General features: G+C 43.2%; 1 protein-coding gene across 2 annotated transcripts in view; it reads right to left on the minus strand.

Annotated features, from left to right (window-relative positions):
- CAMSAP2 (calmodulin regulated spectrin associated protein family member 2) overlaps positions 1-27,645 on the minus strand; it is a 176,618-nt gene that overhangs the window by 22,398 nt on the left and 126,575 nt on the right. For both annotated transcript variants that reach the window (XM_045027112.1, XM_045027111.1), the window contains 2 exons: positions 6,493-6,586; positions 5,274-5,367 (listed from right to left, as the gene is read on the minus strand). In XM_045027112.1, coding sequence (XP_044883047.1) covers positions 5,274-5,367; positions 6,493-6,586 — 188 coding nt within the window. The remainder of the gene's footprint in view (positions 1-5,273; positions 5,368-6,492; positions 6,587-27,645) is intronic.

The raw sequence follows: 27,645 nt of genomic DNA on the forward strand, positions 1-27,645 counted from the left end.
TATAACTGCAAGCTATATACTTCCTTCTCTTTACTACTGATTCAGTTTTAAGCTAACATTTTCTTTAAAATATAATGTAAATAAAGTTGCCTCCATATTAATATAAAGTAGCACAAAGCTCAATACTTTAAGTATAAGTGAAGCCATTTGCTGTCTTTTATGGAACTTATAAAGGACATCCCTGACCAGGGCTCCAATTCTTATCTCACTTATACTGGCTGGATATACACTGGTGTAGCCCCCTTGTCTTTAGGGGAATAGCTCCTGACTTACATCAATGTAAGTCAGAGGAGAATCAGCCCCTACCGTCTAATGGTAGTAAGAAATATCATTCCCTGCTTGACAGGTTTCTCTAATCTATCTCTCAGAAGAGACTGAACATGATTAACCAGGTTAGCTAAATAAAAAGAATATACCAAATAGCCAATTAAAACGCTAATTTTATCTTCCTCCTGTGCCCCAAAGTCATAATCAATAAACCTACTGCCCATATTGAAATGTGACTGTCATACAACACATGTTCCACGTCTGTTCAACTGAAGGCCTTCTCTGGCTCTATCAAACGAAATATTAAGCAGGGATAAGGTAAACTTCTCCACAATATCTATTGTACTGTGAGCAAGAGAACAAAATGAAAAGAAGACATACACTGACTCCACAACAGTAACTCAATTCAACTGGGAGACTAAAGTCAAAATAAATTTAAGTTTTTAATTAGGGCTGTCAAACGATTAAAAAAATTAATTGTGATTAATCGCACCTTTAAATAACAATAGAATACCATTTATTTTATATATTTTTGGATGTTTACTACATTTTCAAATATATTAATTTCAATTACAACACGGAATACAAAGTGTACAGTGCTCACTTTATATTTATTTTTTATTACAAAATTAGCACTGTAAAAAAACAAAAAAATGTATTTTTCAATTCACCTCATACAAGTATTGTAGTGCAATCTCTTTATCATGAAAGTTGAACTTACAAATGTAGAATTATGTAAAAAAAACAAACCTGCATTCAAAAATAAAACAATGTAAAATTTTAGAGCCTACGTGTCCACTCAGTCCTACTTCTTGGTCAGCCAATCACTCAGACAAACAAGGTTGGTTACAATTTGCAGGAGATAATACTGTTTGCTTCTTGTTTACAATGTCACCTGAAAGTGAGAACAGGTGTTCACATGGCACTGTTGTAGCTGGTGTTGAAAGATATTTTACATGCCAGATGTGCTAAAGATTCATATGTCCCTTCATGTTTGAACCACCATTCCAGAGGACATGCTTCCATGCTGATGATAGGTTCTGCTTGATAATGATCCAAAGCAGTGCGGACTGACGCATGTTCATTTTCATCATCTGAGTCAGATGCCACCAGCAGAAGATTCATTTTCTTTTTTGGTGGTTTGGGTTCTGCAGTTTCCACATCAGAGTGTTGCTCTTTTAGGACTGCTGAAAGCATGTTCCACACATTGTCCCTCTCAGATTTTGGATGGCACTTCAGATTCTTAAACCTTGGGTCGAGTGCTGTAGCTATTTTTAGAAATCTCACATCGGTACCTTCTTTGTGTTTTGTCAAATCTTCTGTGAAAATGTTCTTAAAATGAACATGTGCTGTGTCTTCATCCAAGACTGCTATAACATGAAATATATGCAGAATGCAGGTAAAACAGAGCAGGAGACATACAGTTCTCCGCCCAGGGAGTACAGTCACAAATTTAATTGACGCATTATTTTTTTAACGAGCATCATCAACATGGAAGCATGTCCTCTGGAATGGTGGCCGAAGCATGGAAGAGGCATACAAATGTTTAGCATATTTGGCATGTAAATACCTTGCAACACTGACTACAAAAGTGCCACACGAACACCTGTTCTCACTTTCAGGTGACATTGTAAATAAGAAGCAGGCAGCAGTATCTCCCGTCAATGTAAACAAACTTGTTTGTCTTAGCGATTGGCAGAATAAGTCATAGGACTGAGTGGACTTGTAGGCTCTAAAGTTTTACACTGTTTTGTTTTTGAGTACAGTTATGTAACCAAAAAAAAAATCTGCATTTGTAAGTTACACTTTCATGATAAAGAGATTGCACTTCAGAACTTGTATGGGGTTAATTGAAAAATACAATTTCTTTTATTTATCATTTTTACAGTGCATATTTTTGTAATAAAAAATAATAATATAAAGTGAGGACTGTGCACTTTGTATTCTGTGTTGTAATTTAAGTCAATATTGAAAATGTAGAAAAACATCCAAAAATATTTAATACATTTCAGCTGGTATTCTATTGTTCTAAGTGCGATTAATCACGATTAATTTTTTAAATCATGATTAATTTTCTTTTAATTAATCACTTGAGTTAACTGCAATTGACAGCCCTATTTTTAATATAAACAAAACCAAAACATATTTAGTGAATTCACTACTCTGGACTCCCACTGGTTTCATAATTAAGGATTTCCTCATAATAAACTATGCTACATTTTGATTTTGGCCTGTTAAGATTTCATGACCCTAAGAGCTAGTATAAAGATGTGCCACTGAGCAGGGCCGGCTCCAGGCACCAGCGCAGAAAGCAGGTGCTTGGGGCGGCCAATGGAAAGGGGTGGCACGTCCGGGTCTTCGGTGGCAATTCGGTGGCAGGTCCCTCAGTCCCTCTTGGAGGGAAGAACTGGCCGCTGAATTGCTGCTGAAGAATGAAGTGGTGCAGTAGAGCAACCGCCGAAGTGCCGCCGATTGTGGCTTTTTTTTCCTCTCTTTGCTGCTTGGGGCGGCAAAAAAGCTGGAGCTGGCCCTGCCACAGAGACCAGCATTTGGTGTTTTCTGTGTTTTTCCTTTCACTTCACTTTCTTTATAACCTTTAGAAATAGTCACTCTGGATTTCAGGAAAACAAGCTCTTTTCTTGGCCTCAGACATGCTGAACAAATCTTAACATTAGTTCAACAATGGCTGCCAGCCAGAAAAAGTCATGCGTGGAATTTTCTCCCAATTTCTTCAGTCATCGTAATTTCTGTGTGTGATATTAAGAGTCTGAATCCCCTTCTGCTATAATTAATCTACCTAACACCAGAGGTAGCATTATAAATGGTTTTCTAAAAGCACCCATCACCATAATTACTAGGTGCACCACCAGTATGACAAGGAAAAGGTTTTATTCTTTTTCCATCTCCAAGAATGTGATCTCTAGTACTTCAAGAGGCTCTTCCATTGAGGCATTCATTCCTCTGCTTTGAATGGCTGGTTCTAAGTTTCTATTTTAAGTGCAGATATTGCAAGAATACTAAAATACCTGATTATTTTACATAGCAGCTTAAATAGGATTACTGGGACAGGCTGTGAAGCCTGATAACATACATTCAAGTTTTGGGGCTGCTGGAGTTGAACACACTGACTGGTTTGGATGTTGACTCTCTAGATTCAAGGGTTCCTTGTGGTGCAGTATGTTAGTGCACTGATGACAGAGTTCAAATCCTCTATCTCAGGGGTCGGCAACCTTTCAGCAGTGGTGTGCCGAGTCTTCATGTATACACTCTAATTTAAGGCTTCGCGTGCCGGTAATACATTTTAACGTTTTTTAGAAGGTCTCTCTATAAGTCTATAATATATAACCAAACTACTGTTATATGTAAAGTAAACAAGGCTTTCAAAATGTTTCAGAAGCTTTATTTAAAATTAAATTAAAATGCAGATCTTATTAGTTTAGTGTGATCCTTGCCCTTGCTTTTCCTTGCTGAGTTTTCTAATGTCTGGTGGCACCTATTTAGATACTTTAAGCTGCACACAGGCTTCTGAGTTATAAGTTGATAACCAGCTGGCAGGAGATCAGCTGCTGGAACCCCAGATCGGCAGCTGAGGTGAGTGGAGCTGGCGGCTGGTAGGCTGACCACCACCGCTCTGGGGTTACCGCCACCGGCTCCTGCCAGCTGGGGTCTCAGCCTACTGCCAGCCTGGGGTTCCTTCCCCCAGGTCAGCAGCAGGTACTGAGTGGGGCTGCGGCGGGGGGGACCCTGGCTGGCAAGGGGCCAGCAGTGGGAACCCCAGAGCGGCGGCGGGCTGAGCAGCTCAGCCCACCACTGCTCTGCGGTTTCTACCACCAGCTCCTGCCAGCTGGGGTCTCAGCCCGCTGCCAGCCTGGGGTTCCTTCCCCCAGGCCAGCAGCGGGTGCTGAGTGGGACCGGTGGCAGGACCCCGGCTGGCAGGAGCCAGCGGTGGAAACCCCAGAGCGGGGGCAGGCTGAGTAGCTCAGCCCGCCCCCGCTCTGGGGCTTTGGCTGCTGGCTCCTTGCCAGCTGGGGTCTCAGCTCGCCGCCAGCCTGGGGTTCCTTCTCCCAGGCCAGCAGCAGGTGCTGAGTGGGACCGGTGGCAGGACCCCAGCTGGCAGGAGCCAGTGGTGGAAACCCCAGAGCGGGGGCAGGCTGAGTAGCTCAGCCCGCCCCCGTTCTGGGGCTTTGGCTGCTGGCTCCTTGCCAGCTGGGGTCTCAGCTCGCCGCCAGCCTGGGGTTCCTTCTCCCAGGCCAGCAGCAGGTGCTGAGTGGGGCTGCGGCAGGGGACCCCGGCTGGTAAGGGGCCAGCAGCGGGAACCCCAGAGCGGTGGTGGGCTGAGCAGCTCAGCCCGCCCCGAGTGCCATGAAAAATTGGCACGCGTGCAACCGACCCCTGCTCTATATTGTAGATCACAAGCAAATCAGAGTTTATTATTTCCATTCTAGTCCCCACTGTACAGATGATGATGAATTGCAATCTCTCTGAATGGGCCAATCCTGTGAAGTGCTAAGAAAATTCAGTTCCCTCTGACTTAAATGAGAGTTGAGTGCCTTCATGACTTGCAGGACTGAGAGTGTGAGAAAGTGAAGCCCAGAACTGGAAATGCAGGTAATGAATCCCATTGCTGAGGCACACTGTCAGAGCTATGTGGGGCAGGCTTCCACATTACAAGCAATTCTAGTTCTAGCCAGAACTATCAGTCTTGCAGTTTCATAACTAAATTTATTTTCAGAATTTAACAAGGTTTCTCAATCTTTTCGTATGTATTCTTACACAGAATGAAAAGGAATCAATGGGACCAGGTTCAGAAAATTCTATAATAGTTGCTAGCAGGCTTTTGCTTTATGTCTATGGAATCATGTATGAGAAATTTGGCTTCACCTATTATTTGGTAATACACCCTCTGGACATTTCTAGAAAGGACATCAGAAAATATACAAATATTTGTGCTTGATTTGAGTGGAAGGGGGAAAAATGTAAAATGCTACTAAAGAGACTGATATTACCTGGCTATAAAGTCAGAACCACATGAACTATCCATATAATTTCTTCTATTAGCATTCAAAATAGGAACAGAAGATGCATCTTTCACAGGTTCAGCTGCAATAGAAGACAAAACTTCCACATTATTTTAGTTTATCATGCAGTTCAAAACCTTATCAACAAAGCTGGTTGAAATATTTTGAAGTAATTTTTATTCCATAAGCTTACACAAGAAATATATTTTTTAATTTTTTCAATTTTTTAAATGGAAAGTGTTCATTATTTTCTTAGCCCCTCTTCTGTCCCCTTTTCCCCATTTTGCCACTGAACAGGGGGAGAGGAAGAATAGGAGGCACAAAGAAATGCTGATAAATCAAAAAAATGAAAAAGCCACCAAGTATTTTGTTTTCTGAGGAAAATTTCAAGAGGAAAAAAATGATTTTTGCAAGTTTCTCATTTTGAAATATTTTAACTTATTTAACACCATTTTAAATGATTTTTTCCAGATGTTGTTTATTATACAATATGTGCATGAAAAAATCTTAAGGCAGTAAGAGCCTATATAACAGAACTGTGATCCCAGGTGTCAGTGCTGAGACCATGGTACTATAGCACATAATTCTTGCCTTGCCTCCACAGCCTCTAAAAGGTCTGCCCGAGAGGCAGATTTATCAATCTGAAAAATTGCTGAAGAAAGATTGTGCCTGAAATGATTTTTGCTATGCAGGTGCATAGTTTTGTCATCCTTCCCTGTAGTTGTTTGATCTGTTCACCACTCTGCCCTGAGTTCTTTCGCTTTTGTGTCTCATTCTCACCAATAAAATATTATATGGGTCAAATTCTGCCCTCAGGTATGTCTACAAAATCCCACTGCTTTTACAGGGTTTGCACAGATATAAGTGAGTGGAATGTAAGGCTTATTTAGATTACACTAATGTAGTTACAGATAGGCAAATCTTCCTTGTCTAGAGAAGACTTTAATCAACATGTCTGTTGATGATGTATGAGAAGGAAGAGGAATCTGCCTCTCAGCTTTGTTGATTCCTGAGAAATACATTCAAATTTCATACAAGGATGGTTTCCTGTTTACAGAGTCACTTTCCAGCTCTTTAAGGGGCTGGTTAGTAGCCAAGCTCTGTGAATTGAATTGTAGATTAAATCTGTTTACACTATAGAAACCTGAACTCTATGGGGCTTGTACAGCACTAGTTAACATGAAATCAAAAACAAATACTTTGTTACCTTGGGGATTAATGACAACACGAGGCTGTACAAATGATGGCTTCACCACTTCAAACCACCAGAAAAGTTCTGCCATGAACACCAAATAATTACTCTACAAGAAATCAAGGAAATTTAGGTAAAGATAAAACCATACAAATCTTAGTCCTAAATAAAATAATCATATAACATTCAGAAAAGGTATCCGTATTTTGTCCGGTTTTCATTTCCAAAATCTGTTAAACTACTTAGATGGTCAGATTAGCTGTGTATGTATGTATGTATATATCATAGGCTGGCAGCACAACCTATTATTAAGGTTGCCTGACACTTCCCATTATAAGACCCTGCTTATAACATTACCGGACTCTGTCTGGATTGAATTTTTCCATGCTGTGTGTTTGCTTCAGGTTGAATTTTACTGGAAAATTTCAGCCAAAACAGTTCTCAGCCATTTCTGAGAATGAGACTATTGAAAAATATTTTGTTTTGCCCATGTTAAAAAATTCTGGTGACCTTTTATTTGGACCTCGGTAGCGCCTTCGTTCTTGAAGTAAGGATTTGAAAATTGGCAGGTGGTGGTCTTTGTGTGCCTTTTGGTTTCTCCATGAAATTCCACTCAACTTTGGCCAAGTTACAGGCTTTTTGAAAAAATCACAGTTAGCACATGCTGATTAGAGACTTGCTAGAGTGTTGCAACTAGAGTGAGCAGTGGAGGAGTTAGATTGGGACAAGGAAGGACACATGGCTGATGTGGTGGAGAGACTGGGACTGGCTAATGAAGGAGACTGGGATTGGGAGACAGAAGGGCAGAAGATTCATAGATTTCAAGGCCAGAAGTCACAATTACATAATCTAGTCTGATCTCAGAGGAGACTGGGAACCCAGGGGGGAAATGGAGGTGGAGGTTCTGGGAGCCAGAGATGACTGGGTGAGATTGAGATTGGATGAGTAGCTGGTGGGAAAGGCTGGGAACCAGTGGGGCAAAAGGAAGGAAGCAGAAAAGGAGAGGGACAACTGAGACTGACTGGCAAAGAGATTGGGACAAAGAGATGGGAGAAACTAGTTTGGATGAGGAGCCCAGGGTGGGAGATTGGGAGCCAGTTCGGACAGGGAATGTACCTGGCAGGCAGGCAGGCGAAGAGAAACAGATTGGACAAGGAGCTGGGATGGGGGCAAACTAGGACTGACAGAGAAGGAGACGGGGGACAAAGAACTGGGGAGAGGAGAAATTAAACGGGGGATAGCTAGACAAAAAGCTCAAGAGTTGGAATTGCAGGTGGGGGGCGGTCAAGCTTGGCAAGGTGAGAGGGAACAAGCAGAAGAGTATCCTCCAGCGTCTGGAATGGAATCCATGATTTCTGAGTCTGACCATTCCTCTGCTACCAGCAAATCATGAAACACACTGGCAAAGTATCTCATCTTCCCCACCCCCAATGCTGCTCTACACAGATAATGACAACCTACTATTGCTGTAAGTTACTCCATTAGTGGCAGATGTCTGTGCTGTGAATCTAAAGGTTCCAACCTGATGACCCACCTGATGTCAACATTATGGCACCTGCTGGAATCTGTTTTCAGTTTGCTTTGTTAAAAAACTAGGAAATCACACAGACGCAGCTCTATGTTAAAAGAAATTAAGGTTGTGAAGTCAAGCACTCAAAAGTCAGGAAATGCCAGAACTAAGATTATAGAGAAAATAATTTAAAAATAATTAAAATTTCCATATTTTCTTTTTAATTGCAGTGGTAAGATTGTTAATTATAATTTTACAAATGAAATTAAAAAGCATCAGGACCACTCACTGTATTATAGAAATAATAAAAGTGCTACATCTATTAATGAGTTCAACATTTGACCATAAACATAAGGCCACTTCACACACAAACCACATAAATGTAATGAGTTTTCAGAACTTAAAAGGATACTTTGGGTGTAAATCAGCAAAATCATTTTTTTGAAAATTCTCTTTTGTAAACATTTACATTGTTTTATCTACAGGCAACTTTCAGATAATTTGTACAAATAAATTTATAGAGCATACTTTGCAAAAAGACTTAGCAAATGTCAATTCATGCACCATCAATTAATCCATCATACATACATATATATCTGTCATCATATAAACTGACCACAAAAGGTCAGTGTAGGGGAAAGTGAAGCCATCTTAGTATTTGGGTGCTATGTGAATCTGTAATTTAGGATGATTATTCTTATGTTCTTTTGGTATTGCTGAGAAGCATCATAGTGCACTGATTGCAACCCTGCTAGCATATCCCCCTTTTTTTTTTGGTCTCAAATCCTCAATTCTCTAGAACACTTTTCATTTTAGTTTTATCCTTTCATTTTTGCTACCACTCCAACTTTTTGAGTCAGGCACATAACCCTAGTCTGCTGATTCCCAAGCCCTTGACAGAAACATTTTACAGATCACAGTGCAAGTTCCACTACAATAAATTGTACTTTTGGGAATATAATTGTAGCATCAGACACTATGAGTAACTGCTATGTATCTGTCACTGTTAGGGCACTTACCTGGGATGTGGGAGACCCATATTTGCATCCCCCCTCTGGAGCAGGGATTTAGACTCAGACCTCCTCCCTCCTAGGTGCAGGGCCGGTGCAACCATTTAGGCAACCTAGGCGGTCGCCTTGGGCGCTGGCATTTGGGGGGCGGCATTTTCTTCGGCAGCGGCCAGATCTTTGGCTGCTCCGGTCGCCGCCGGCATATAGGCGGAGGGAGCTGGGGCAGGGGAGCACGGGGAGGGCCGCCTGCAGCAAGTAAGGGGTAGGGGGTGGCACGCAGGGGAACTCCCCGCCCCAGCTCACCCCTGCCCCGCCTCCTCCCCGAGCACTTCATCGCTGCTTCACTTCTCCTGCCTCCCAGGCTTGTAGCGCCTAAGCTGATTGGGCCCGCAAGCCTGGGAGGTGGGAGAAGTGAAGCAGCCACGGCATGCTCGGGGAGAAGGCGGGCAGGGGTGAGCTGGGGTGTGGGGGGGTGCCTCAGGGTGGGGCGCTACTGCAGGGGGGGAGCCTCAAGGCGGAGGGGGGGAGCTGCCGCGGGGGGGAGCTCTTCAGGGCGGGGGCTCGGGGATGGGGGAGGGCGCAAGGTGGAAGTTTTGCCTAGGGCACGAAACATCCTTGCACCGGCCCTGCCTAGGTGAGTATCCTAACCAAGAGACTACAAGCTATTATGGGGTGGGTTGCTCTCCATCTCTCCTGTTGAAGCTGTTCCACTTGGTATAAATACTTAAATATTCATCGGATCAGAGACTTGAGACTCAGATATCCCCCGTGCCAGGTCAGCATCCTAATCACCTGGCTATAGGCTAGTCTTTCAGTCTCTCCTGTTCTACTTTGTATAAATACGTACTTTGTATAAATTGAGCCAGAGAGAGAGAATGACTTCATCTGGTGATTAAGGCACTCACCTGGGAGGTAGGATATATGGATTAAAATCCCTTCTCTACTTCAGGCAGAGAAAAGTTTTCAAGTCCCTTCTCCAGAGGAGAGTCAAACCTGGGTCTCCTACATTCCAAGCAAATGCTCTAACCACTGCCTGTAAGTTATAAGGGGAAGATACATGCACACAGTCATATGACTGAAAACACTTCTCTGATTTGCTGACAAATTCTGAACATTTTCAGAATCTAACTGAATATTTTTTCTAATTTTTCAGTTTGCTGGCTGAACTGATGATGAGTTATTCATCGAGCTCTACTCCTGTACCAAACACTTCTATCCAAGCTTAGAGGACAGGAGTTATCCCGTTGAACATTTTGCCTGATTATCCCAGTGACACTGGCAGACCAGGCACCAATTCATGCCAGGGTCCACATATCTTAGCTGGACAGTGACAGATATATAGCAGGACTCTGTCTGGCTCACTTGTGGGTTAATATTGAAAAAATAAGTATTAGAATTATAAGAAAGTGTTTAGTCTCTATTGAATGCTTGTGAGTTGCTGCTTGCAGTACTCTTACTTGTAATATCGGTGTTCCATAGTGTAATGTTATATTTGAGAGGTTGTATTGTGACCCTCTGTGACTGTAATGTCCAATACAGAAGAGGGACATTAATTCGCGTGAAGAGCTGCTCTTCTACAGAAATTGTTACACCCCTCCTGAAAGAGGAGACCCACCAATACCAGGCAGGCTTGGGGTAGGGCCCTACCAAATTCGTGATCCATTTTGGTCAATTTCATGGTCATAGGATTTTAAAAATCATAAATTTCATTATTTCAGCTATTTAAATGTGAATTTTCAGTGTTGTAATTGTTGGGGTCCTGACCCAAAAAGGAGTTGTGGGCGGGGGGCACAAGGTTATTGTAGGGGGGGAAATTTGAGAAATACTGGTCTCCCCCATGAAATCTGTATAGTATAGGGTAAAAGCACACAAAAGGCCAGATTTCACAGGGGGAGACCAGATTTAACGGACCATGATGTATTTTTCATGGCCGTGAATTTGGTAGGGCCTTAGCTAGGGGTGAATGTTACAACTGGGAAATCCAGACATCTGCATTGAGGAATCATCAACAAAAGGACTCAAGGCTCTTAGTGTTGTTCTGCTCTCTTCTCCATGAAGATGAGTCATGCAAATGGATTCTCCCATCAGCTGAGTTTGCAGCTCAGAGCACATGGCAAGAGGGGGATAAAAACCTCAACCAAAGCAACTAGGTATCTCTATGTTGCTTGGACTCTCGGGGGCGGGGCAGATGGAGGAGGGCCACGGTTTTCCTAGGCAGAAGCAAGATATCCTCAGCTGCTAAGCCAGTGTTAACCCTGAAGGCCAAACAGAGTTTGCTGATTTATAGAGGCCTATATTACCTTTTGAAACCCAAACCTGGTCTACACTATATTGTTAGATGACCGAACGGTGGAAGCATCTTCACTTAAATTTGGCTCCCACCAACATAAGTACTTCTTTATGCTATGCTGATTTAGTAACACCATCTCCCAGAGCAGCATAGAGTCACAGTCGACATAATTAGGTTGACAGAGTGTCAGTGTGGACACTAAGGTTGCCAACCTTCCCAGATTGGCATCCATCTCCTGGTAGCTCCTGAAACCAATACGGGAGATTTTAATAGGCTGCTAAAAGTCCGGTTGGTGGCACAGTGGGGTTATGGCAGGCTCCCTACCTGCTCTGGCTCCGCACAGCTCCCGGAAGCAACCAGCGTGTCCAGCTCCTAGGCGCAAGGGCAGTCAGGGGGTCTCTGCGCGCTGCCCCGTGTGCTGACTTCGCAGCTCCCACTGGCCGGGAACCGTGGCCAATGAAAGCTGTGTGGGTGGTACCTGCAGGCAGGGGCAGCGCACAGAGCCATCTGGCCGCCCCTGAGCCTAGGACATGCCGGTCGCTTCCGGGAGCCGCCCAAGGTAAGAGTGGCCTGGCCAGAGCCTGCACCCCCTCCCACATCCCAACTCCCTGCCCCAGTCTTCTCCCTCTCAGAGTCTGCACCCTGAGCTCCCTCCCACACCCAAACTCCCTCCCAGAGCCCACACCCCCTCCTGCACCCCAACCCCCAGCTCCAGGCTCAGCCCAGAGCCCCTTCCCTCACTCCGAACCTCTCAGCCCAAAGCCCCCACCCCCACCCCCTGCCCCAGCCCTGTGAAAATGAGCGAGTGAGTGAGGGTGGGAGAAAGCGAGTGACAGAGGGAGGGGGGATGGAGGGAGCAGGGCCTCAGGAAAGGGGCAGGGCAGGCCAAGGATGTTTGGGTTTCTGCAATTAGACAACTGGCAACCCCAGTGGACACTGCATTGCTTACATCGACTGTTAGTAGCCTCCAGGAACAATCCCCCAATCCTCCACACTGACAATATAAATCGATACAAGCGCTCCTGGTGAGAACGCGCACCACCGACACAAGGAGCCAAATGTGCACACACACAAGTACTTTAATAACTGTGGTGGCTGTATGCCAATGTAAGTTAGGTCAACATAATTTAGTAGAGTAGACATGGCTTAACTCATTTGTTTGTCTGTCTGCTTTCTTTAACTTTGTAAATAACTCTCTATTAGTAAGTCTTCATATAGTTTACTACAGGATTGGCTACAAGCAGTGGCTTTGGTATGAGACCTAAAGTGCAATTGACCTGGGGTAAGTGACTGGCCCTTTGGGATCAGGAATAACCTAAATATTGGTGTGATTCTTGGTGTAAGGGACCATCTGTCACAGAGATAAGCTCACGTGGGTGGCAAGACACACCCGAGTACCCAAGGGGGCTGTCTTTGACTCTGTGTGAAGGCTGTTATAGTGCCTGAGGAGTTTGCACTTGGTGCAGTTGGTTGACAAAATCTAAGTTTAGAACTCACAACCAATTAGGGATTTGTACCCTGGTTTCTAACAGTCTGCCCTGAGGCTGTCACTCATGCTCGTGTGTCACTGCTGGGAGCATTACTCCCCCAACCAACCTTTTGGCTGCTTTTTGATTTATCATCTGCATACTAATCTACAGTTAATGTAGAAGCATGACATAATCTTAATGATAATTCATAACTGCTCTGAACACATTTTAGACTGGTTCAAAAATTACTCGACACTAGATGGCAGACTTGCAGCTGCAAACATTCGGGTTTATAGCTCTACTCTCTCATTTTCTAAATGATTCTGACCTTAGTTACGTCTTTCCCCTTCTTGACATTTCATGCCTACCTAAAAGCTATTAATTAACTTGATGATATAAAAATTAGTTTACTCGCGACTTTTGATGGAATACAATGAAATAACCCTACTGTTCAGATATAGTAGTCAGAGTAAATGAATACAAGTTTCTATACAAAAATTTACTAATTGCATTTCTTGTTTCTGTATAAAAGGCAAACAATGTAATGGTGGTTTTTATGGTTCAGCAAAATTTACATAAATGATCTTCTAAGTTTCCTTTAGAATCTCTTTATTTCCCCACACACAGTTTTAGGATTAAGATTAATTTTAAAGAATCCATATACTTAAGGCATTATATGTCAGAAAATGTCACAGATTGTCCAGAAATAGTTAATCTTAATGTTTATAGAGAATTTTGGCTGTCTTAATATTTATTAATTTTGGAATTGCATATTTAAAAATTAAAGCTTAATTAATAGCATAACAATTTAAAAATCCGCAATTCTTTTATAACCAAGCTTCAATCAACTTGTGTTCCAGAGGGGAAGTAGCCAGATGCAAACATAATCAATCTTTCAAAAGCTATTCATGTAAAAAATACATATTAACGAGCTGCCTCAAATTCAAGTCGATAGTTAATATGAGTATACAACAGAGAGATTAGAAGACAGTGAAAGGGGAGAGAGTTGAGGTGTTTCAAACATTCTGTGGAGAAGACCAAATTACATTTTTTAATTATGGACTGTGGGCTTGGACTACAATGTTAGGCCCAATATATCACCTAGATCAATAGTAGTTCTTCCACTGACATCAGAAGCAGAGTTGTACTAAGACTGCGGATAAAACATGGCCCTTATATAGCAACACAACCATTAGGATTCATCTATACTGCAAACTTTTAAAGTATGAACATGATTTTGAGCCACTGTGGGCATGTCCACATGGAGACTTAGCGCATGGCAAACCAGGGCGTGACTCTACAAGGCACTAGCTTGCTGCACAGTATGTCACAGCAGGGTCCTCACAGTGATTTAGCATGCAGCAAGCTAGTGCGCGATAGATTTACATTCATGTGCCACACACTATGTCTCTGTATGGATAAGCCCTGAGTTAGGACATGATGCTGAACGTGTTTTTTTACTGGTTAGCAAATCAGTCAGCATTATGTCAGCAAACTCAATTGTTCAAAACTGTATTCAAATACAAATGAGCCCTTAGATACTGTTACTGTTGCATTTAACATTGCTTAGTGGGAAAAACTGATTCCACCACTGTTATTTCTGCCCTTTGCTTATCTGGCCTTTTGTGCATGCAATTACACACTTTGCATGCTTAATTTAGTAATTACATACAGAAATAAGGCATCCATTTCATGTGTGCGACCTCACAACTAAATTATTTGAAGATCTGGTCCATATTAGATTTCAGACTTAACACCCTGTTTAGATGACTGTGGGGAGTTCAGGCCTTTCATAACTGTTTCAGGCTAAGACTATGTTAAATCCGTTCACATACAGAAAGTTGACTTCACAACATAAAGCTTCCATTCTGTTGGATCTGAACAAGTCAAGTAGGTCAGATACATTTAAGATTCTTGACTTAAGAAAATATTCTCTAAGGCCTGGTCTACACTAGGAAATTAGGTTGGTATAACTACATTGCTCAAGGGTGTGAAAAATCCACACTCCTGAACAACCCAGTTAAACCGACCTAATCCCTAGTGTAGACAGCGCTATGTAGACAAGTGAATTCTCCCATCGACCTACCTACTACCTCTCGGGGAGGTGGATTACTGGCGCTGACAGGAGAAGCCCTCCTGTTGGTATGGGTAGTGTCTTCACTGAAGCACTACAGCAGTGCAGCTGCACCACTGCAGTGCTTTAAGTGTAGACAAGCCCTAAGACACTACTAGAAGGAACAATAGTAGTAAGGGAAATAGGCTACATATAATGCCAAAACTAGACTAGTTGACCCAAAATGTCTTTTCCACTTATACTATGTACACATATGATTCTTTTAGCAATGATGGGTGATCACTTGTTACCGAGTATGGTCATCTTCCATGGGAGTTATGGGTCCTCAGGTGGCTAATAAAATAAGGCCAATCCTTGAACCACAAGTTCTATTACAGTGAGGGCAGATGTTTTCAGGCTCAGCAGGAGGCTGTTGACCATGACAGGAGAACAGTCTCTCCTTCCTCCTGCTCCTCTTGTCCTCTTTGGCTTGTCGGCGAGCAAGTTCAAAAGGCAGGGGACCATCACGTAGGACTTCACTACATTTTAAACGATCCTGGGCAAGTGTCTCCCAGGTATCAGTGTCAATATTACATTTTTTTAGGTTGTCCTTCAGCAAGTCCTTATAACGCTTCCGTTGTCCACCCACATTATGGTACCCTTCTTTCAGCTGAGAGAACAGGACCTGTTTTGGGAGGTGATGGTCTGTCATCCGGACAATGTGACCAGTCCAGTGGAATTGCTGACGGATGATCATTGCCTCGATACTGGTGGTCTTTGCCTCTTCCAGAACATTGGTGCACCTGTCTTCCCATTTGATAATATTGGTGCACCTGTCTTCCCATTTGATCTTGAGAATCTTACGAAGGCAGCGTTGATGGTGCCTCTCAAGGACTTTCAAGTGGTGTCTATAGGTTGTCCAAGTTTCGGACCCATACAACAGTGTTGGGAGAATAACAGCTTAATAAACAAGAAGTTTGGTGTCTGTTCGAATGTCGTGATCTTCAAAGACCCCGTGCCATAAACGAGAAAAAGCTACACTGGCACAGCTCAGGCGATGTTGAATTTCTGCATCAATATCTACCTTGGATGAAAGATGACTTCCAAGGTAGAGGAAATGATCATCATTCTCCAGTGCCACTCAAGCTTAGGTAACAAAATGGAGGAACTGGAGCTCCTGGTCCGAGAATTGAAACCGGATATCGTAGGAATAACTGAAACATGGTGGAACGGTAGCCATGACTGGAGTACAGGTATGGAAGGGTATGTGCTGTTTAGGAAAGACCGAAACAAAGGTAAAGGTGGGGGAGTAGCATTGTATGTCAATAATGAGGTGAAATGTAACGAAATAACTAGCAATGCAAATGATAATACGGAGTGTGTTTGGGCAATGGTGACATTGGGGAAGAAAACTACTAGAGCGTCCCCTGGGATAGTGATTGGGGTGTGCTATAGACCGCCTGGATCTAGCCTGGATATGGATAGAGAGCTCTTTAATGTTTTTAAGGAGGTAAATACTAATAGGAACTGTGTGATCATGGGAGACTAACTTCCCGGATATAAATTGGGAAACAAATGCTAGTAATAATAATAGGGCTCAGCTTTTCCTAGATGTGATAGCTGATGAATTCCTTCATCAAGTAGTTGCTGAACCGACGAGGGGGGATGCCATTTTAGATCTGATTTTGGTGAGTAACGAGGACCTTGTTGAGGAAATAGTTGTAGGGGACAACCTTGGCTCAAGTGACCATGAGCTAATTCGGTTCAAAATAAATGGAAGGATAAACAAAATTGCATCTGAGACTAAGGTTTACGATTTCAAAAGGGCTAACTTTACTAAATTAAGGTGACTAGTTAGGGAAGTGGACTGGACTAACATATTTAGGGATCTAAAGGCAGAAGACGCCTGGGGTTACTTCAGGTTGAAGTTGCAGGAGCTGTCAGAGGCCTGTATCCCGAGAAAGGGAAAACGGTTCGTAGGTAGCAGTTTTAGACCGAGCTGGATGATCAAGCGTCTCAGAGGGGTGATTAAGAAAAAACAGAAAGCGTACAAGGACTGGAAAATGGGAGGGATCAGCAAAGAAACCTACCTTATTGAGGTCAGAGGCTGTAGGGAAGCAGTGAGAAAGGCAAAGAGCCAGGTGGAGATGGACCTAGCGAAGGGGATTAAAACCAATAGCAAAAGGTTTTTTACCCATATAAATAGGAAGAAAACCAAGAAGGAAGAAGTGGGACCGCTTAAAACTTTAGACGGAGTGGAGATTAGGGATAATCTTGGCATGGCACAATATCTAAACGAATATTTTGCCTCGGTCTTTAATGAAGCTAATGAAGGGCTAAGGAATAGTGGTAGAGGGACTGATGAGAATGAAGATATGGGGGTAGACATTATGGTATCTGAGGTAGAAGCCAAACTTGAACATTTTAACAGAAGTAAATCGGGGGGCCCGGATAATCTTCATCCTAGAATATTAAGGGAATTAGCGAGTGAAATTGCAAGCCCATTAGCGATGATTTTTAATAAATCTCTAAACTTGGGGATTGTACCGTTCGACTGGAGATTAGCTAATATAGTTCCTATATTCAAGAAGGGGAAAAAAAGTGACCCGGGTAACTACAGGCCTGTTAGTTTAACATCTGTAGTATGCAAAGTCATGGAAAAAATTATAAAGGAGAGAGTGGTTACGGACCTTGAGGCCGATGGCAACTGGGACAAATTACAGCATGGTTTTACGAAAGGTAGATCGTGTCAAACCAACCTGATCTCCTTCTTTGAGAAAGTAACAGATTTTTTAGACAAGGGAAATGCGGTGGACCTAATATATCTTGATTTCAGTAAGGCGTTTGATACGGTACCGCATGAGGAATTACTGGTTAAATTGGAAAAGATGGGGATCAAAATGAAAATCCAGAGGTGGATAAGGAGCTGGTTATAGGGGAGACTGCAGAGGGTCGTATTGAAGGGTGATCTGTCGGGTTGGAGCGGGGTTACCAGTGGAGTTCCTCAAGGTTCGGTTTTGGGTCCGATTTTATTTAATCTATTTATCGCTGACCTCGGAACCAAAAGTAGGAGTGGGCTGATAAAGTTTGCGGATGACACCAAGTTGGGAGGTATTGCCAATTCGGAAAAGGATCGGGATATCCTCCAGGGAGATTTGGATGACCTTGTAAACTGGAGTATTAGTAACAAGATGAAATTCAATAATGAGAAGTGTAAAGTTATGCATTTAGGGATGACTAATAAGAATTTTAGTTATAAGCTGGGGACGCACCAGTTGGAAGTAACGGAGGAGGAGAAGGACCTAGGAGTCCTGGTTGATCATAGGATGACTATGAGTAAGCAATGTGATGTGGCCGTTAAAAAAGCTAATGCGGTCTTGGGATGCATTAGGCGAGGTATTTCTAGTAGAGATAAGGAGGTGCTAGTCCCGTTATATAAGGCATTGGTAAGACCTCATTTGGAGTATTGTGTGCAGTTTTGGTCTCCCATGTTTAAGAAGGATGAATTCAAACTGGAACGAGTACAAAGAAGGGCCACTAGAATGATCCGAGTGGAAGGACTGTCGTATGAAAGGAGACTTGAGGAGCTCGGTTTGTTTTCCTTAACCAAAAGAAGGACAAGAGGAGATATGATTGCACTCTTTAAATATATGAGAGGGATAAATACCAGGGAAGGAGAGGAATTATTTCAGCTCAGTGCTAATGTGGACACAAGGACAAACGGATATAAATTGTCAGTTAGGAAATTTAGGCTTGAAATTAGACGAAGGTTTCTAACCATCAGAGGAGTGCAATTCTGGAACAGCCTACCGAGGGAAACAGTGGGGGCGAAGGACCTCCATGACTTTAAGATTAAGCTGGATAAGTTTATGGAGGGGATGGTATGATAGGATAACGGGTTTAGTCAATAGGTCAATAACGTGCCACACTGGTAATTAGTACAAAGGGTCAATGTTGGGATATTGTTAGCCCTTTCCAGAGGGTCTGGCTGGAGAGTCTTGCCCGCATGCTCGGGGTTCAGCTGATCGCCATATTTGGGGTCGGGAAGGAATTTTCCTCCAGGATAAATTGGCAGTGGCCCTGGAGGTTTTTCGCCTTCCTCCGAAACATGGGGCAGGGGTCGCTTGCTGGTGGATTATCTGCTACTTGAAGTCTCTAAATCACGATTTGGAGCATTCAACAGCAGAGTCAAGGGAGAGAATTAGTTCAGGAGTGGGTGGATCGGCTTATGTGGCCTGCATCTTGCAGGAGGTCAGACTAGATGATCATAATGGTCCCTTCTGATCTAGAATTCTATGATTCTATGATTCTATTGATTTTGATAGATGGGGCATGTAATACCTCATTTGGAGAGGGCTGATAGAACACTTTAGTCTTCTTGATATTAAGAGTGAGACCAAGACATGTGTAAGCATCGGCAAACACATTCAAGATAGTTTGAAGATCTTTCTCAGAGTGGGCAAAGATTGCGTTGTCATCAGCATACTGAAGTTCCACAATAGATGATGTGGAAATCTTACTCTTCGCTTTCAGCCTGCTAAACCTGAAAAGCTTTCCATCCATTCCGTAAGTGATTTCAATGCCAGCTGTAAACTTCCCAGCAATTAGGTAAAGAATGACAGCAATAAAAACCGCAAACATGGTTGGAGCAATACCTTTAACATGTCTCACCTGCCAGATGGAGCATGTGATCTTTCGTAAGAGATCAAACATGTCTCCTCTGATTCACTCTTAGGCCTGGTCTACACTAGGCGTTTAAACCGATTTAACGCCACACCCGTCCACACTAAGAGGCCCTTTATATCGGTATAAAGGGCTCTTTAAACCGGTTTCTGTACTCCTCCCTAACGAGAGGAGTAGCGCTAATATCGGTATTACCATATCGGATTAGGGTTAGTGTGGCCACAGATCGACGGTATTGGCCTCCGGGCGGTATCCCACAGTGCACCACTGACCGCTCTGGACAGCAATCTGAACTCGGATGCAGTAGCCAGGTAGACAGGAAAAGCCCCGCGAACTTTTGAATATTTCCTGTTTGCCCAGCGTGGAGCTCCGATCAGCACGTGTGGCGAGGCAGTTAAAAATCAAAATAAAGAAAGAGCTCCAGCATGGACCATGCGGATGTGATTGCTGTAAGGGCAGGCAAATCTGTTCTATCAGCGCTCCGTTACAGAAGACAAAATTCAAAATCATTTTTAAAAAATCTCCAGACAGACGCCATAGCAGGGACTCAGCTCACTGCTGCGTGACAAGCGTAACGGAAAGCCAAAGAATCAAATGGACGCTCATGGCCTGGAGGACTCAAGCTATCCCACAGTTCTTGCAGTCTCCAAAAAGTATTTGCATTCTTGGCTGAGCTCCAAATGCTTCTAGGGTCAAACACAGTGTCCACGGTGGGTCAGGGCATAGCTCGGCAATTTACGCACCCCCCCACTCACCCCCAGAAGTGAAAGGGAAAACAATCCTCTCTTGACTCTTTTACATGTCACCCTATCTTTACTGAATGCTGCAGATAGACACGATGCTCCAGCACTCAACACCAACATCCTTGCTCCCCCCCTGCCATGGGTGGCTGATGGTGCAATAAGACTGATACCCATCGTCATCATCAGCCTATTGGCACATGGGGCAGTGCAAAAGGACTAGTAACCATGCCGACTAGCATCAGTTAGGTCGATCAAGGGTGCCTGCCCCTAATTTTTCCTGGTAGATGGTGCAATATGGCTGGTAACCGTCTTCATCATAGCAACAGGGGGCTGAGCTCCATCAGCCCCCACCCTTCATGTGTAAAGAAAAGATTCAGTTGCCCCTGGACTAGCAGTGGGATGCTGGGCTCCTCTCCTACACACTGCTTAATGTCCTGTCTGGACTATCATAGCAGCTGGAGGCTGCCTTCCACTCATTTCTCACTAACAAGTCACTGTGTCATCACACAAGTGGGGGGACAATGCTATGGTAGCCCAGGAAGGCTGGGGGAAGAACAGAATGAACAGGTGGGGTTGTTGCAGGAGCACCCCCTGTGAATAGCATACAGCTCATAATTTCTGCAGGATCTGACACAGAGCAGCTGTGCTCTCTGGTTATGATATACAGAGGTTCTCTAGTACACTTGGCCATATTCTAGGCAGGACTGATTCTATTTTTAGATACCAAAAAGGAGGGATTGACTCAGGGAGTCATTCCCAATTTTGGCTTTTGCGCCCCTGGCTAAGAGCAGCCAGGGGCACTTATGACAGCAACAGATGGTGCAGTGCAAAAGGACTGGTAGCCACGATCATCTTATTACCAATTTATGGTATGGTAGATGGTGCAATATGGCTGGTAACCATCTCTGCTGTCATGCAAAAGCAAAAGCATGCTGCTGTGTAGCGCTGCTGAATCGCCTCTGTGAGCGGCATCTAGTACACATACGGTGACAGCCACAAAAGGAAAAACAGGCTCCATGATTGCCATGCTATGGCATCTGCCAGGGCAATCCAGGGAAAAAAGGCACGAAATGCTTGTCTGCCGTTGCTTTCCCAGCGGAAGGAGTGACTGACGACATTTACCCAGAACCATCCGCGACAATGATTTTTGCCCCATCAGGCACTGGGATCTGAACCCGGAAATTCCAAGGGGTGGGGGAGGCTGCGGGAACTATGGGATAGCTACGGAATAGCTACCCACAGTGCAATGCTCCAGAAATCGACGCTAGCCTCGGACCGTGGACGCACACCACCGATTTAATGTGTTTAGTGTGGCCGCGCACACTCGGTTTTATACAATCTGTTTTGCTAAACCGGTTTATGTAAATTCGGAATAATCCCGTAGTGTAGACGTACCCTTAGTGTTAATTAGGTTAGGAAGTGCAAATTCTAGGATGCCTTAAGCTCAAGTTGACAACACTACATGGCAAGTAAAGAGATTTTTCTGTGACAGTTTAAGCTTTACCTGTAAAGGTTTTCTGCAGATTTTCACACCTGCATGGACTCATTCTTCTACCAGGTGGAACATGTGTCTGTGAGAAGACATAATGAGAGCTCCCCCTTTTTGCCTCTTTTCCAGATCAAAGTGATTTCCCACATACGTGTAAAGAAAAATATGAGAAAACCATCACAGGAGAAAACAGCTTATAGGAGATGGGGGGAAGAGAAAGGGCAAAGGGAAAAAAGGGCAACCTGACACAACCAAACTTTGCTAAGAATAAAAGAGACCCAAACCCTGCTATTCTTGCTTGTTTCTTGTTTGATGGAAGGGTTGATCCTGACTAGGATAGGAATGTTTAGAAAAGAAATTACTGTAATACTTATTCCACTATCTGATTATTTTTTATTCCTCACCATTTCATCAGATTTTGCCTATCATCTTTGTGTCTCAAAGTAAATAAGCCAATACCTACTAGTCCACTGTGTAGTGCCTCAAACATCCATGGAACATATTCAGATATTTTCTGCAACATCACTAGCCATTACTTTAGTGAGTGTGCTGCAATGATCTTTTGGAATGGGGGAGGGAAAGGGGTGTCTTTTTTCTTGGCTTCAAATGCTCCAACTACTTCATAACTAATCCATCTGGAAATGGTGTCTTTAGAAGCCAATGTGCCTTTTATACTGTAAGTAAGCTAAACAAATAACTATCTGTTGAATCACTTGAAAGGCAGTACAATGTGTACACACCATAAAACACTTTGGATGTTTAATGACTGAAGCCTACTATTTGTTTGACTTTGTTTCAATTTGCTCTCTGTTGCAAATCCAGGAGGCTGTCTGATAGTATGCTTGCAGATCTTTGATCAGAAGAGAATGGGTTAACGCTGACCTGAGCTGCTGCCATTTGCCAAGAGGAGGGAGAATGGCTACTGTTTTCATTAGTGTGGACTGAAGATTGTTGAGGTAGTGAAAACTAAGGAAATTGTCCCAGGGAATTGTGGAATACTTCCAGGTGACTCCCGGGACCTCAGGCAAGTGGGCCTGCATCTCTTCTGCAAAGCAATAGGGCTTGGAACCTGACTCTTGGACTAACTCAAGCTTGGATCCTCCAGCCCTGCAGGGCCCTGGGACCCTGGATTAGTGCAACTGCAGTGTAGACACAAGGGGAGTTAGGCTTGAGCTCAGGCTCAAGCACAGACTCACACTGCAGTGTAGACATACCTTCAATGACTGAACATGACACACTTCTGAGTCCTCAAACTTCATGGGGCATCGCAGAAAAAGTGAGACACGAGGGAGAACTATTCTGCCATCCAAAATGTAAATTAAGCACAAGGCTATTCTACTTAGTTCTTCTCCAGATTTAGGCTGGATGTACACTAAAAAGTTAGGTCAAGCCAGCTACGATGCTCAGGAGTATGCAAAATCCACACACCTGAACAACATAGTGAAGATGATCTAACCTCTGGTGTAGATAGTGCTAGATCATGCTACTGCCTCTTGGGGAGGTGGATTAACTACAGCAACAGAATAATCCCTCCCGTCGCTGTAGTGAGTGTCTACATGGAAGTGCTACAGTGGCACAGCTTCAGCACAGCAGCTGTTCTGCTGTTGCATTTTAAGTGCGGATATAGCCTTACTGACTGGAATCTTGTTGATCAGACCTGGCAACATCCTATATGCATGCTATATTTTTAAAGTATATGTCCTAGCTATAAAGGGAGGTAGCCTTTGTAGGATACTGAAGCAATATTCCCTGAATCTCCTGTTTAACTGTGAAGCCTCAGACTATAACAAGATTGTTTGGAAAGGTGGATATATTTAATCACAACAGAACACAGGAAGTCAGAGTAGAGTACCTTGCTTCCGTTCAAGGGCTGCACTAGAAACTCCATGTCCATCCTGGAGGCTCAACTGTGATTTGTGCCACTGCTTTCCCCTAAAATACACTTTCTGTGGGCAGTTTGCTTCTTTTTGTTACTTATGGCAGCAATATCAGAGATTAACTGATTTTGATAGGATAATATCACTACCTGCTGTGCAGTCTTATCCACTTGACAAGTTGCAACAGCTAGGCCACATCGAGGCCAGGAAATGTACTGAAACTTCTGCCCAACCTTCTGCCCTTTCACAAAGAAAGGTGTAAGCAGGGTGGGTGCAAGGATGTTTCGTGCCCTAGGTGAAGCTTCCACCTTGCGCTCCCCCCGAGCCCTGTGGCAGCTCTCCCCCTCTAAGGCGCCCCCCCCGCCCGCGGCAGCTGCCCCGGCCTGGGGAGCCGTGCGGCAGCTCCCCGTCCCAGCTCACCTCTGCTCCGCCTCCTCCCTGAGCACGCCATCACCGCTCCACTTCTCCCGCCTCCCAGGCTTGCGGCGCCAATCAGCTGTTTGGTGCCGCAAGCCTGGGAGGGAGAGAAGCAGAGCAGGGCAGCGTGCTCAGGGGAGGAGGCGGAGCAGAGGTGAGCTGGGGTGGGGAGCGGTTCCCCTGCATGCCGTGCCCCCCCTTACTTGCGGCAGGCGGCCCTCCCTGCGCCCCCCTGCCACAAGTCCCTCCACCTAAATGCCGACGATGACTGGGGCGGCCGAAGATCCGGCCGCTGCGGTCGCCGCCGAAGGACCCGAAATGCTGCCCCCCAAATGCTAGCGCCCTAGGTGACTGCCTAGGTTGCCTAATGGGTTGCTCCGGCCCTGGGTGTAAGCATGTTAGAAATCCTAATTTACTGCATTAATGATTGCTACTAAGCCCAAGGAGTGAAGTTCAACAAGTACAAGGAAATTGTTTGCTGCTTCTGCAACTGGTGGAAGATGAAACTGGGAGGAAGCAGACTGCTGGATTGCATTAAGTCTTCTGAAGATATGTACATTACATATATTTATGTTATACTTCATCTGTTAGCAAGTTTTAAAATAACTATTCTAAAATGTATTATATTGAAGCATTTAATCCTGCCCTTAACATATATAATTTGTTTTTAAATCACTTTGCTTCTTATACAGAAAAGGGATCAAAACTACAAGCTAAAAGATAATCAATTTATGATAGTTTCCCTGAGGTACAAAGGAATCACACTTCATTTTATAAGCTAGAGATAGAAATACGTCAGCCTGGTGATCTGCAGGCTGTGTATAGTGCAGAAATGATGCAAACCATCCCCCTGCTGGCAAGTGGCAGCACATTACTCAAAGCTCTAGCAGAAAGGAAACAGCAAATTCCATTATACCCTTCTAGTCAAAGAGATTCAATAAGGAAAACAAGCTGTATGAGAGGGACAGGGGCTAGGATACATTGATAAAATCAGAGCAAAAAGCTACAAAAGCAGGCTATTGTTTTAAACTTACACAATAATATATACCAGGGGTCGGCAACCTTTCAGAAGTGCTGTGCCGAGTCTTCATTTATTCACTCTGATTTACGGTTTCACGTGCCAGTCATACATTTTAACGTTTTTAGAAGGTCTCTTTCTATAAGTCTATAATATAGAACTAAACTATTGTTGTATGTAAAGTAAATAAGGTTTTTAAAATGTTTAAGATGCTTCATTTAAAATTAAATTAAAATGCAGAGCCCTTGGACCCCGGTGGCCAGGACCCGGGCAGCGTGAGTGCCACTGAAAATCAGCTCGCGTGCCGCCTTCAGCACACGTGCCATAGGTTGCCTACCCCTGATATATACTATCATGTGGCAGTTAAATTTAAAAACTACTTCTGTCCATGAAAATTCTCTTTGGAAGAGTCAACAAATAGAAAATAAATTTATAGGTTTGCATCACACACTGATATCATTCCTAAGCAGTTTCTAGAATGAGAAAACAATTTTCTGTACTATATAGCATTTTCATATGTTGTGCGATACTTAAGGTTTCTGCTCACAACATGCGCTTTTTCAAAGGGATTAGTCAAGGGAGCATATATTCTTATTAGAAGTTACTCCCAGTGGATATCCTGGGAAACTTGGAAAGCCCTCATCTTAACTGTGTATTTATTTTAAAATCAGATGTCTTTTCCACACATGCAGAACAGAGCTTACAGCACCAGCTAGTGTTTCTCTGCCAAGGCTTAGGAGGAAAACTTGGCAGCTTTTCTGTGTACCATTCTGTGTACCATTTACATCTAAATAGGTATCTGTGCCACAAGAAGCTTGTGAAAGCATGGCCACAATGAGCTTTTTCAATTTACAAATGTCCTAAATCCACTCTAAAGAAATTATTCAGAAGCAGGAAAATTACTTAGTCTGTAGCATTTTTAAAGTGTACAATACAAGAAATTAATTTATAAAGAAAATATTTATATTCAAATACTTGTTCGCAAAGCTTTATATTGGATACTTATTTGAATTATTATACACTATGCACCTCCTATACAAAAATAGCATTACTCATTGTCATGGATTAGCAATAAGGAGTCATGGATTCCATATATTCCAGATAGCCAGATCTGGGGGAAAGAGATCAAAATGCATGGAAGAATTCAACTCAGGATGGGATGAGCAGAAATTTGACATAGTGGGCAAGCCTGTTGTCCACTTCCTTTTGTCTGCTCCCACAATACAAGCAAATAGATTCTAAGCAATAAGAGATAACAGTATAACAAGCATGTCGACAGGGAGCAGTCTGTGATGTGGAAATTTGAAAATGCCAAAAGCTGACTCAAGTAGATGAAACTGGCTGCCTCTAGTAGCAACTGATGAAGTTTCAATATGTGAAGTAAAAGAATAATCAGCAAGAGCTGACCATACTTATACATTAGGGGACTGATTCTGCAGCTCTTACTGACACAGGCAGTCCCATTAAAGTCAGTGTGACTACCCATATTAGTAGGGGTCCAGCAGAACAATATGCAGGCTTCCAGCCTTTTGACTCAGCTTGAGAAACTGCTAGAGATCATAAGAGCAGGTGTGAAGATGACCCAGTTATGCAGAAAACTGATTACATCCCATCTGCAATGGCTATGCTGTCACAAAAAGAATGTTTAATTCTTTGAAGACATTCAAAGAAGAATCTTAAGCAAAAAAGGGAAATATTTTAACTAGAGTCTTTAAAAAAAGAACAAAAAAACACAAAAAGGAGAGTTACATTTAGGGAAAAAAACCATTTCAATAGTTGTCTCCAATTCTCTAAACTGACCTTAAAGAAGATACCTGACTAGCAAAAAGATGCACTTTTTTTTTCTTACTCTCTTCTTTTGAGAAGAGGACAGTTCATTATAAGAAAGCAGAGGTACCAAAGGAGTACCCAAAGCTCTGCTCATCCTCTGTGAGATACCTTACTATGTTCGAAGGATAAGCCTGAAAATATCTATTATAGAATCATATTGGTCACACTATCATTACAGTCACAATAGAATTTCCATTGTAAGTCTCTGTTTTAAGCATATAACTTTCTGGAAAAAGACATGTTTTGCCCTGATATGCATTTTCATTTTATAACTTGAAGAAAATCTATTCAGCTATTTTATCACCCAAGCACAGAGAAAATGTTTTACAGTCCCAGAAAATATTGCTGAGATACTTTTTGACACTTGTAAACTAAAGAACAGTTTCATATTAAAAGTTCAAACTTGGCATCTATGTAGTCCTGAAAGAATTAGTGTTCTGTCAAGTTAAGAGGAAGCTGTTAAGAAATAAATATATAAAATGAATAAAAACAGTACTGTGTATGCACATATCTATTTTCCTTAGTGCAATGGTTTAGCTAAATCAGTTTAGTTAGACCAGTGCAATCCCCTATATCGATATTCTAAGGGCAGAGAGAAGTAGTAGCTATGTAGCTCTCCCATCAACAAAGCGCTGTCTACGTGGGGGGGTTAAAGTTGGTATAACTACATTGCTCCAAGGTGTGGATTTTTCATACCCCTGTGCAACGTAGTTATACCAAACTAAGGGTACGTCTATACTACCCGCCGGATCAGCGAGTAGTGTTCGCTGTATCGGAGA

Source organism: Mauremys mutica, chromosome 8, assembly GCF_020497125.1.
Source record: "Mauremys mutica isolate MM-2020 ecotype Southern chromosome 8, ASM2049712v1, whole genome shotgun sequence".
Taxonomy (NCBI): Eukaryota; Metazoa; Chordata; order Testudines; family Geoemydidae; genus Mauremys; species Mauremys mutica.